The sequence below is a fragment of the Hirundo rustica genome, chromosome 7 (assembly GCF_015227805.2).
Source record: "Hirundo rustica isolate bHirRus1 chromosome 7, bHirRus1.pri.v3, whole genome shotgun sequence".
NCBI lineage: Eukaryota > Metazoa > Chordata > Aves > Passeriformes > Hirundinidae > Hirundo > Hirundo rustica.
In genome coordinates, this window is record NC_053456.1 from 14195651 (window position 1) to 14208088 (window position 12438).

Below are 12438 nucleotides of genomic sequence, written 5' to 3' on the forward strand. Positions count from 1 at the left end.
AATACAATTTTTCGCTTCTTGTTTCCCCAATGAAAGAATAAAAACTTATTTGTATCTCTGAAAAACTGTAGCTAATGATATATCCAAGACTTTTCTACGTAGGCATTGTCTCAGTTGGGAAACAGGCCAAAATGCACTTATGTGCCTTATCATAGTCTGATGTTACTGCCTCAGTAGTTCTGTTCTACAGTTATGAAAAGTGATCTTTTAGACAGTGTGGTTTTCAGGAAGCTTAGCAGACCATGGCTGTAATGTCATTATCAAAGGTAATTTTTAGATGAGGGTTGTCCCTGTAGGTTTGTATGCTGCAATTCATCAATTTAATTGTGGGATTTCCTTCCCTACCCCAGCTCAGCTGGTCAGCTTTGCACCTCAGCAGCCAGAGAAGCTGCTCCTTGAGCATTGCTGTGCGTTAGGGAAGAGAGACGTGTCACTGTGTCTGTGTTCTGTACTAGTCAACAGAGCATTCTGAGTCTCTGGAAAAAAGCAGGCTTTATCACTGCTTCAAAGGCTGCACAGAAAAGCAGAATCTTTCCTGGCCCATTTATCCTTTAGGATAATCCATATGCATGAACCTATCATGTGGCTTGGCCTTTTTATACTTTTTTTTTTAATCACAGACACTTGCTACTCTACAAGCTGTCTTTGTGCCATACTTTCAGGGGAAATCCAAAATCTCTGGATAAATAGGCATTTGGCTAGTAGATTAAAGCTTTAGTTGGAAAAGTTGTTTAAGACTATGTGATGTTTTAGATGCAATTAAGTTGCTTATCAAGCTTTAAGAAGTCAGCTCTGCAAATCTGTCACGATAATTGGCTGACGCAGATACACTCTCCATTTTCCTAGCTTCATTATTCCTGTTGGTAAAAATATTTCAACTCTTGTTAAAATAAATTAGCCATGCCAGGAAAGTGAGTGAGGAGATTTTGTTGTGTTTTTTAAGGTTATGATACTCGACCTAGTAGACTGGAATTACTTCTGCTGCCTCTGGGTTTTGGGGGAAGGGATTGCAGAGCAGAGGAGAAAGGCTGTTTTCATAAAATACAAGCTAAAATGTATATTGGCAAGGGTTTTATTGGCTGGGCCATCTTTGATAACAGGCAGCATTTTTCTTCTGTGAACGTAAGAAGGGATAGAGATAATAAATTAAACTAGAATTACATTTTTAGGTATTTGGCACTTATGTATTTGATTTTTGTACACATCCCTGGATGTATGTGTTGCAGCACTCCTAATGATGTAGTACCATGTCCTTTTTTAAAATCTTATATTACTGTCTCTATTGCTAGAAAAAATAAAATCTTCCCTTCCTTTCCCTAAGGGAAAAAAAAGCTAAAAAGGATATTCGATGTTTATCACATATAAAAATCCCAGTGCATTTTTGCCTTTCATTGTGCTTTTAGAATTAAAAAAACAAAAAACCTGTTCATGTTAGAAAACCTGAAAAGTAGAATGCCGAGTTGAATTCTCCGCTGATTTTTTTAGGAGCTGATCTTGATTTCTGCCAGACAAGTGCATTAACCAAGAGAGTGGTAGATTCCAGGTTTTATCATAATGTGAAAAAAAAAGAGTTCAACTTTGTTTTATCTTTGCTTTATCATGCAATGAAAAAAAAAAAGAAATTGAGAGCTTTCTCTGTGTTGGAATTTTACAGCCAAATAGCCAATATGAAAACAGCTGAAAGCTGTTTGGGGGGGTGCAAACCTCTTTGAATTCACAATGATATATTATAAATTACTGTGAACTGTTAATTTGGGACTCCATTGCTAAAAGTTGTGCAATTAAGTTTACACTTTTTAAACTCATTACAGTTCCTTTTTTTTGTGTTTTTTTTGAACTTGTATATCTGCTGTTTAGGCTAGAAGTAGTTGAAGTCATTTAAATTAATGAGTTCACTAGTACTGTATTAAAAAAAAGTGTCAAAAGTTAATTTCTACCATAAACAAAATCCTGTTAGTTGAAACTGGATTCTTTATTTTTTCAGCTTCGCTATAGAAAGCATTTTACCACTTAGCCTTTTCTAATTTGGAGTGTTCAACTTGCTCCATGCCCTAATTGGGTGAGCGCAGATAAATGGAAAATGCCTAAGAAGCAATTGTGTAGTTTTATCACTAGACTTAACACAGGGCCTTTAAGCCCTAATGTCACACCGTCATAAAGGCTCAAGATGGGGATAATCTGCTCTATTATTCATTCTCTTTTCTGACAATGGGTAATGATAAGATTATTGATACAGTTGATTTGCTTTATGAAATCTAAGCCGAAACAGTTTGGACTCCTGCATTTCCCTAAGGAGAGTGTGTTGTCTATAATGCATTATTAGAGTTCACCAGAGTTCATTGCTTTTTCCTGATTCCTTCATTTAGAGAGAGCCTGGAACGTCTTTCAATGTTTAAGAAAATGGAAAGAAAGCCTATGCCTTGGCCCTGCCAGCTCACCATTGGTCCTGATTTGTCTATAAGGATTGTGGCCTACAAATCAGTAAGTGTATAAAATCATGTGTTTCAATGTAATTTTGCAGGAAATTAGGTGCGACTGAATGGGTTTTTTTTCCTTAAAGCTAAGAAAATAAAGAGAAAACAACTTCCAAATAATTATGATAGACATTTTTATTTGGTTAGAAGCCAGTGCATCTAAAATTGTGGTTCCCACAGCAACTTTAACTTCACCGTACATGTTAAATAATTAAAGTTCATAAGCCACAGAAATGGGAGAAATTGTTGTCTACTCTGGCACTTAATGGTATTGAAGTTGATGACCCTGATTAAGAATGCTGTGATTGAAGGTTTACATTCAGCATCAGTGATGTGTGAGACTAATATATACTTCTTAAGTCCTAGGCATGAGAGGAATTTTGGATATGTGTGTGTAAAATGGTGGGTGTAAATGTTTTACCAGCCATTGTTTCAAATCACATCTGTTGTTATTTCAGACTTGGAATAAAAGGTCTGGTTTTTTCAGCTTGTTTGTACTGTTTGGCAGAGCTTGGTCCCAGTCTGTTTCTTTTGGTTTTATATGGTTCCTTTAATCAGTGCTAGGAAAAAGTAAGTTATTTAAAGGCAGAAAATGTGCAAATTTCTAGTTGTAGAATAATTAATTGGGTAACTGTGTAGTGTGGCAGTATTGATGGATCTGGTGAGATGGAGATTAACTAGTTTGTTATTTCAACACAAGACTGAGTCTGTTATTATGAAGATGAAATATATGTGAATTCTGTGAGCTGGGTATACTAGCCTTGAAAGACATCAGCTTTCTATTTGTGGTTATTAATATTTTTTTTTTTAATTAGACTATTGTGGTAGACTGGTGCAAATAGACAGAAAGAGTCCCCTCCCAAAGATATTTACACACAAAGTAAAGTAAGTTTGGAAGAATAAGCAACATGTACTGAGTGACTGGCCTGAGGTCATAAAGCAGTCATACTGACATAATCTATTCTGTCTTTACTGTTTTCTGCTCGGCTCTACATTTTTCTCCTCATGTACTAACTATACCATCAATTTCACTTAAGCATAGAGAAAAGAAGGCTGTTTTATTTCTCTGTAGTTGGGAAACATTCACTCATTGTAAATACGTATTCCTTCTTTCCCTCCCAAGTCCCATAATGCAACTGGGTTCTTTTTGCCTTTTGGGGAAGTTGCAGTTATATAAGGTATTTTTATCCTCTAGTGTAGTAAGCTTGATGGAAAACTTGGCCAAGGAGGCTGAGTTAATATTGAGTCTTACTGTATCTTTAACATATTCCTTAATGTTTTGTCAAAAGTATTTGTACAGTTGGAGGTAGTAAGTTGCATGGCAAGCAAGTTACATGGTATCCTGTGACTCAAAGACTTCCCCAAATGGCTTAACCTGCAGGTTTAATGAATAACCAGGACAAGTATGCTCTCAGTATGCTACAGTTCATGTGTTAGGTCTCATACAGATGAAGCAGAGCTGAAAGCACTGTGGTGGCAGCCAGGGATGCATTATTTGACACTGTCTTTATTAGTTTTTTATTGGCAAAACAATGCAGCACTCAGGCTAAGGATTTTTTGTGTGTTCTGGTAAGTGCTCTGGATCCCACTGAAATGTTAAACATTCCTTTTCTTTGAATTCTGGTACCAAGGTCACAGAAGAGAGGGTGAAAAAACTTTGGGCAATTGTGGATGCAAAAACCCTCAGAAAAGAAGATGTGCGAAAAGAAACTGTTTACTGCTTGAATGATGATGATGAGACAGAGGTTCAGAAAGATGATACAATTCAAGGTACGGCACCTTTATGTGCTCGATGAAAACAGAGGAAAGTTAATGGCTTGGACTCTTAGGTCACCTAAGGGCCTCTTAGTTTTATACCTTGCCTAGCTGTGATCTTAGACTGTAAGCTCTGTAGGCTGGTGGAACACAGGGACTGTTACATGAGGCTTTATTTTCACATATTTAAAAAAATCTTACTTTGCCAGTAGTATGAATGAATAATAATAGGATTAATAATTACAATAGTAATAATAATAGGACTAACAACAACAATAATAATAATAATAACAACAGATGGAACTTGGAAGACACTACAGCTTTCTGAACTAGACACTGTGGAAGGCCATACCTCAGTTCTGTAGTGAGTAGTTCTGCTACCACTATTCCATTTTTAGATCTTCAGTTGTACTGATAACATGAATGCTTTCATAGTGCTGCCTTTCTGTAGATGAGCAACTGCTCTAGTTATTCTGCACTTGGAAAGATGAAGCCTTCAAAGGGAGGTTTAGTGTTCAAGAGTAGTAGCTTTGCTGTACTGTAACGAGATCAATCTGAAGTAGTGGTATGCAAAATACTTTTTATCACCTGCAGCTTCTTTCTGAGCAGATTAATTTCCTTGGAAGACTACAGGCCCCAGAAACAGCAGGAAATAGTGTACTTACTGTTAAAAATGGATTTCAGCAAATCTGTTTCATTTTTTGTGATTGTGTAGATATATTTTGTTACCAGTTTCTTTCCTTTCCTTTGCTATTTCAATTCCATGCAAGTAGGGCGAGTGTATTAACTATAAAGAGCAGAACTATTCAGATAACATTATAGAGAGTGCTGTAAAATGAATAACATAAATTGAAAATTAGAATAAGCTGTATTTTTTATTTAATCTATTTGAATTTTAGCATTCATAGTTGTTTCATAGCAGTATCGGATAAAGTCCCAACGACAATGTAACCTTCCTTTCTTTGAACAGAAATGATGGTTAAAAGATGGTCTAGTTAAGATTTACAGCTTCAAAACTCTTTGTAAAAAATATCCACTTCTTACAGAGAATGCATTTTGAAGGATTTGGGACTGTTCTCAGCTAATCTTCTGACTGTTTAAGTTAGTAAGTAGTTGTGGGATACTAGTAAAAAGAAGTGGTGAGCAGTTCAATGTGAACAAAAGAGATAGAAGATTTCCCTGTCAGTGGTGTGATGTTTCTAATGCTAAAAGAGTTACTGATCCCTCCTGGACTTTTGTGAATCTTTTGAGAAATGTCATAAATAGACAATGTTTTGTACTTGCAGCACCCATACTGAAATGTCTTTCATTCTCTCTGTGTGTTTGCTTTTCAGTTTGTAGGAAAATGTATCTGCTTATACGTTTTTCATCCTGGGGTTTATCTCTGTTCCTTCTGCTTTCTTCACACCTGAGGATATCATCCTTAGTCTGTGGCAGTATAATAAAGTGATGACGTTACAGGGAGGATTTAGGAAGCTGAGATAGGAGAATAAGCAGTTGGAGCAGATGATAACCTCTGAGAAATTACAGCTTCCTGTAATTTCTGTACAGCTTTTTGTGGACGTAGACCTGTAAGGTATGGCATGGGAAGTAAAACACAGAAATACATAGAAAGTTCTGCATACAACAGTGTTTTTGTTTTCCCTTGTGTACCTTGCTTCCACTGTTAGTGCATTTTATTCTCTGAATCTCTTCTGGTGTCACCTCGTGTGCTATGATTTGTGGTATGTTTGAGGTTGCTTGTATTATGTTTGCAGAGAGTGTTGCAGTCTGTTTGCTGAAATCTATTCTGATTTGCTTAAATCTATTCTGTGAGCGTAACTTTGTTAGGCATGATGTTCCCTTCTTTTCTTTCCTGCTCTCTGAGGGTACTTGTGTTACATAAAATGATGTACAAGGAGTGCAACTGCTGTTCGCAAAGTACAAAATGTGTCTATGGGTGTTTGGTTTTTTTTGCTAACAGGGAAAGTAATTTGATGAGCATGTGTGGAACGTAGCTGTGGGGCATGAACGCATTGTTAAAATATTCAGAGAGCTAATTTCGGTGTTAAAATCGTAGGCCCATATGCTTACCAGATGCTCTTCTCTTGTTCTCTAGGTTTTCGGTATGGGAGTGATATAGTTCCTTTTTCCAAGGAAGATGAAGAGCAAATGAGATACAAAACAGAAGGAAAGTGTTTTTCTGTTTTGGGATTCACGAAATCCTCTCAGGTGCGGTACTGAATGTTCAGCTTCCTGGGTTATTCAAGGAAATTGATCTTGGTTTGAATTCAGTAAAGTCATGGTGTTCTGTATTGGGTTTCAGTATTGGGAATGGGACGTCTCCACTCGGGTATGCAGGGGTGACTTACTAGCTGACTCTAGTACATGTAAGCAGTATGTGATCTCATGAAGGAGAGAAGCTCGTAAATGTGGCCATTGGACTCTCAAATGAAGCCAGAACCACTGAACGCAGATCTCCGCAAAGTGGAGACAGAGGTATTGTGGTCTCATTTCATCTCACAAACTTTATTAGTCTGTCTTCTGTTCAGCTCAGGCAGCAGCCTTTCTGGGCTTTGTCCAGACAAGAGTACAGCTGCTTCTTAACAGAAGCTTCTCCCTCAACATTAAAGAGATGTGTTAAAGCAAGCCTGGAAACCGACTCCATTCATTTTCAATTCCATAAGGATTACTTCGTGAACCATGAGTTGCCTCTTCTTTCTGTTGTGACAAAACTTAGATGTAGTGAGGGCTTCTTAGAACTTAGGCAAAGGTAGCATCGTTCAAAAACTCCATATTTCCATGAGATGCTTGGTGTTTGTAATGCACTTATCTCTACTTGTGGTATTGGCTTTGCTATTTGTTGTCCCTAATGGTTTTAAGAAACTTACTTTAAGCAAGTACCTTAATAAAAGTTATCCAGTACAAGGTGAGTTCTTTCAGAAAATCAAGGACTTAAGTATTAGCAAAGCCTTAGGCAAAGGCTTAGCAAAACTGTTATTGAAGCAGGACACATGAGGAGAGAGTGCAGAGATGTGAGTGCCAAGTAATTGCTGTGAATCTTAAGGTGCTTCCCAACTTTTTTCACCAGGATATTGTGCAGGGTGACTGAAACTTTTCTCATCTTGGAGTTATCAACACCCAGTCCTCTTCACCTGTCAAAACTGAAATGAAATCATAGGGCAGTTCTGTTCTGACAGCTCCCAGCCCTCCTGCTCTTCGAAATCTCTCACTGCCTGAACAAAGTAGAACCCTTGATAAAGGCTAAGGCATCGTCACCTTTACCATTAAGGAAAGATGCTAATGAGATAGGAAGCAACTGTGGGAGCTTACTCCTAAATGGATGTAACTAAACATCTTAGTTGACAATACAGGAGTCACAGGGCCCTTGTGCATGTTGCTAGATATGTCATTAGTCTGCTGCAGTGCAGTGTTCCAAACCATAATAACCGAGGAGCGAGGAAGTTATGTGATTTACTGAAATGAGAAGCCAGCCTAACTGGAAACTGTAACCTGGTTGCTCCTTGAGGACTTTCACGCTTAATTGCTGAGTGATGTGGGATCTTGTGCACTGCAAGTGATTGATCAAGGAAGCATCTCATGCTTGAGCTTATGTGCCCGAAATTGGCAGTTCTGGAGAGTTGTTAGGGAGTGCTACCTCCTGTACCAGAAACTGGATCTAGTGAGTGAAATGTGTCTGAATCCAGTGTTCCAATGAGACAATTTCTTGGATCTCTTCATACGTTGTTAACCTCCAGCTGAGTCTTATTATCATTTACTTCTGCAAGTTGTATTTTACTGTGTGCAGAGTTTTCTTATGCTGGAGGTTGGCCTTCTGTTTCAACTTAGTCTGACTTTATTTGAAAATGGAAGCTAAGGAGAGCAGATGAGGAATATAGTGTTCCTGTGAGCGACCTGTTATTTCACGTGGACTTTTATTTTCCCATCATTGATCAGATAGTGTGGTAATACCTTCAAAGGCATAGTTAATTGTTGTAGGGTTACAGTTAATTTTAGGAATACTTTTTGACTCACGTAAATATGCATAAAAGAATTAACAAGTTGTTTTTAAAATTTGTCAAGGTACCAAATATTGTTTGCTTTTGATTAATTTTTATGATGTACTTCTCTTGTCTTTGGATTTCATAACAAACAGGAATTATATCTTAATGTGTGCTCTGGTCCTATAGCCAGCAGTGAGTAGTTATGCCCAGTAGTAGCTGTACATCCCCTCAGTGGAATAAAATTATTTAGGCATGCTTGCAGGATTAGTGTATAGATATTAGTGTATAGATAATGATTATCAGGAGGTTTTTAACTACAGTTGGAATTTTCAAGACCCATGTGTTATCTTAAGTTTTGCCTACTAAATTTTGTTGTTTGGAGTAATAAAACTGTTGTTATTCAACTGTATGTTCTATATTAGATTGTTTCTTTAAAGAACTTTGATGGAAAGATGATTCATTATTGTCTAGAAAAACTGGAACAGCCTCAAATACATAATTAAATACAGAACAGAACCACCTTCTATTATTTTCCTGAGTTGTTCACATCCCACAGGAAAGAAGATCAGAAGCCGCTTAAACTTTGATTTTTAATTTATAAGCCGTGCTGTATAAATCAAGAAATAATATTTGAAAATATTACAAAGGGACAATTACTTTTGCAAACAAAAAAAGGTGTAGTGGTACACACATCTAGTTAGTTATACAATACTGAACATAAAGTTTCCTGAGCGTTTAGAGACAGAACAGAAAAGAAGCATTGCAGGTAGAATAATGTGAGCTGAAGAATCGTGCTGAGTACAATGAACAGATCTGCTCTGGTGCAGGTTGTCACTGACTTCAACAGCCTTGTGGTAATTTGCTAAATAAAGAAGATAAAATAAAAAGATGAATGAAAGAAAAATCGAAGATAATATGAAGTTAGTTCTGAGAACTGAGAATAGTTTTTTCTTTAACAAAGAGAGGTTATTTTAATCAGTGTCCATAGTAGTGTGTGATCTTTGTGACAGGTCTTCTACGATTGCAGGGTTTCTGTGTGTGTGTGTGAGCTGCTGTTGCTCCAACTAATCCAGTGATGCCCCTTGATGAAGCTATTTTTTCTTTTTGTTTTTGATTCAGCCATGTTCATGAACAGAATAAGCTCTGCTAACAGAAGTGCTTCTTTGCCAGCACAGCTGTATATACTCTGGGTTGCTGTTGAAGTAGCTTTATTAATTAAGGATGTGACTTTTTGCTGCTCCTTTTTGATGTATCTTTGCTAGAAAAATTTAATAGCATAGGTATGGTGTCAATTAGGTTTAGCTCTTGTATTAACTACTGTAGTTTTCCAGAATGATTTTTGAATTATAATTCAGGCTGGTAACGGCTGCCAGTAGCACTGTCTTTCATTCCTGCCTATCACTAGGAAGATATGAGAATATCCTACTCAATATGACTGAATATTCATATTAAGTGATAAATGAAGATATGAGACACGTACAGGGCTTTATTTAACCTCTATGCACTGTAATTAAATTTGGTGGCTTCTGACTTGAGGAATGTTAGTTGTTTTGTAATTTACTTGGTCCAGTTGCATTAGTGACCTTTTCTTTAGGTCAGGCTAACTCTTGGCCATTTGAATCTGTAGATCCAGAGGCATTATTACATGGGCAACCAGTCTCTGAAGGTCTTTGCAGCAAAACATGATAAGGTAAGGTGAACTGGAGTTTAATGCTGAACGTATTTTGATGTAGAACAAAAAAGAATAGTAGTGATGCTTGAGATTGTCCTGTCTTTCTGTATTAATACTTTTAATGCAGCTTACAGAAATGTCTTATTTCATTGATCAGTAGGTTAAAAAGAAGTTGGATTAAACCCCAAATGAATACAGTATCTCATGAATAATGAAAAACTGGTATACCCTATGTTTGAGCAAGATTATGAGGAACCTGAAATTGGTGCTTAAGTCGATTGTCATGCAGAGCAACTGTGTGCCCTGTCACTGTGTTATTTAGAACAGACCTCCAAAGTACTGGAGATAAAAAGCTCACTGTGATGCTCTGATATGTTCCTTTAAGGGTCTCACTTCCCTCCCTTTCTCCATCTCTTGCAAAACATCTGAGAGTTCTTCACACCTGGTGAAAAAGGTGGAACATGCTGAATCTAAAGTTGGCTCAGCTTTGAATGGATCCACTATCGTGATGAGATTTTGACCTTTCAGCTTCTTTGATTTATGAACATGAAAAAAATGCTTGTGTTAAAGGTAGAGCTGAAATGGAAACTAGTCTTGACTAAATCAATGCCGTTGAATTCCTTGTGGAAGATGTATTTCACGATTAAGAGCTTGCATGATTTTGTAGACTTCTTTTTTCCCTCCAGGATGCAGCAGTTGCTTTTTCTGCACTTGTTCGTGCATTGGACGAGTTGAAAGTGGTGGCTATAGTGCGCTATGCTTATGATAGAAGAAGCAACCCACAAATTGGAGTAGCTTTTCCGTATATTAAGGACGCATATGAGGTAATTCTTCTCTCTTACCCTTCTGAGAGAGACCCATAAGCAACACAGTATGTCAAAACTTTTGCAGCATATGTTTTCCCTGATCTTTCTTACGAGAGACTATTGAAAGAGCTAAATATGTGTAGCATGGCTGAGCAGTGACGGAGGTGGGGGCGGACACAACAATCTTCAGACTTTTGAAGGGTATAAACATAAAGGATGGAAAGGAATTAGGGTGGTATGAACTGGAGGAGGTAATTGAATAAAGAAAAAATGAGGCAGAGAAATGTTAAAAAAATCAAATTCAGCTTTTGACTTTGAAATACAGTAAGTTGTGATAAAACCTCCCAAAGCACCAATATATTGGATGTTTAAAGCATGGGTAATTGGAACTCTGCACAAGAAAAAGGAATCAGATGTCTGGGGAGGTCTTTATTCCACAAGCAGAAAAATTGAGTGTAACCATCACTGTGGTATAAATTATATTGCCATGTTTTATTCTGATTAAAATTGTGTTGCTCTGTAAATATTTTAAATGTTTTGATGCACAGACATTACATCTTCAGATTTTTCTTATGTTTTATACTGCCCTGAAATATCCCCACACTCTGGGGATACAGATACTCTTTTTTCCTTCAGGCTCAGTTGTTTTTTCTTTCCTCTTGCACAGTGTCTCATCTATGTGCAGCTACCCTATATGGAAGACCTAAGACAGTATGTATTTTCGTCCTTGAAAAACAGTAAAAAATGGGTTCCTACAGGTAAGACGCTTGCTGGTCAACCGGAAAAATAACCTCCTCTAAAAGAGTTATAATATTTGGCTCTCTAGTGAAAACATAACTTTTGTTGTTATTTTGGCTTAGGAAAACACCCAGGTATTTAGGCATACATTAGGGTGATGTCATCTTGACGTGTAAATGTGTATTAAAGCTTTGCCACTTCTGGTGCAGGCTGAGCAGACCTAAGTTTGCAGGCAGTATTTCAACTGTCCTGTGAAATGACTTCTGGCTCAGGTTATAGCCTCTTGAGTCTCACAGCACCCTGTGATAGAGAGCTGAGATTAGTCCTCTCAATGCTTTGATCTTTGAACTTATTTGTGGGAGTAAATGGCCAAACCTTGTGGGATCCATAGTGTGTGATTAGCTAGCTAGAATTAGAACAGAGGCAGCTGCTCAGTTGGTGCCAAGCCGTTTGCAGTATGGCCTGTTAATATAATGTACAAAGACAGGATTTTCTGTGAAGTGTTATTAAACCATGCACTTACTGGTGTCCAGATTGAGATGGATGGCATCTTTGGAGAACATGCAGCTACACAAAGCTTGACTTGCTGTTCTGAGAGTTTTGCACAGCAATGAGTCTTAAGTGGATGTAGTTTAAAATCCTCTTCTGTATTTTTCATTGGTTATGAGGTGCGCTGAATGGGCACCTGCACATCAGGGTATATAGCATGCTGATTTGTTTCTATAGCAGTTTCTGTTTTCTTGCCTGTGACCAGCAGTTCGATAACAAATCTGAAATTTGTCTTACCAAAGCAGTAGTTGGCTATTGTGTTAATTTGCAATCATAACTTTAAAAATTTATATTGTGCCATTTAGTTTTGCAAACCAACTGTTCTCCTTATTTTCTAAGTGGCCTATAAACCTTCTGTTGCAAATGAAAACATCTTGAAAAGCAAAAGCAGCAGCAAGGCAACAATAATTGAGGTCTTGGGGAAAAAGAAAAAGACTTTATGACTACACTGTGGTCCTTAA

At 37.4% G+C, this 12438-nt stretch overlaps 1 protein-coding gene across 5 annotated transcripts in view; it reads left to right on the forward strand.

The window, feature by feature from the left end:
* Positions 1-12438, forward strand: part of XRCC5 (X-ray repair cross complementing 5) — a 54549-nt gene that overhangs the window by 15197 nt on the left and 26914 nt on the right. For all 5 annotated transcript variants that reach the window (XM_040069615.2, XM_040069614.1, XM_040069617.2 and 2 more), the window contains 6 exons: positions 2367-2481; positions 4106-4244; positions 6328-6440; positions 9840-9902; positions 10571-10708; positions 11358-11448. In XM_040069615.2, the coding sequence (XP_039925549.1) occupies positions 2367-2481; positions 4106-4244; positions 6328-6440; positions 9840-9902; positions 10571-10708; positions 11358-11448 (659 nt within the window). The remainder of the gene's footprint in view (positions 1-2366; positions 2482-4105; positions 4245-6327; positions 6441-9839; positions 9903-10570; positions 10709-11357; positions 11449-12438) is intronic.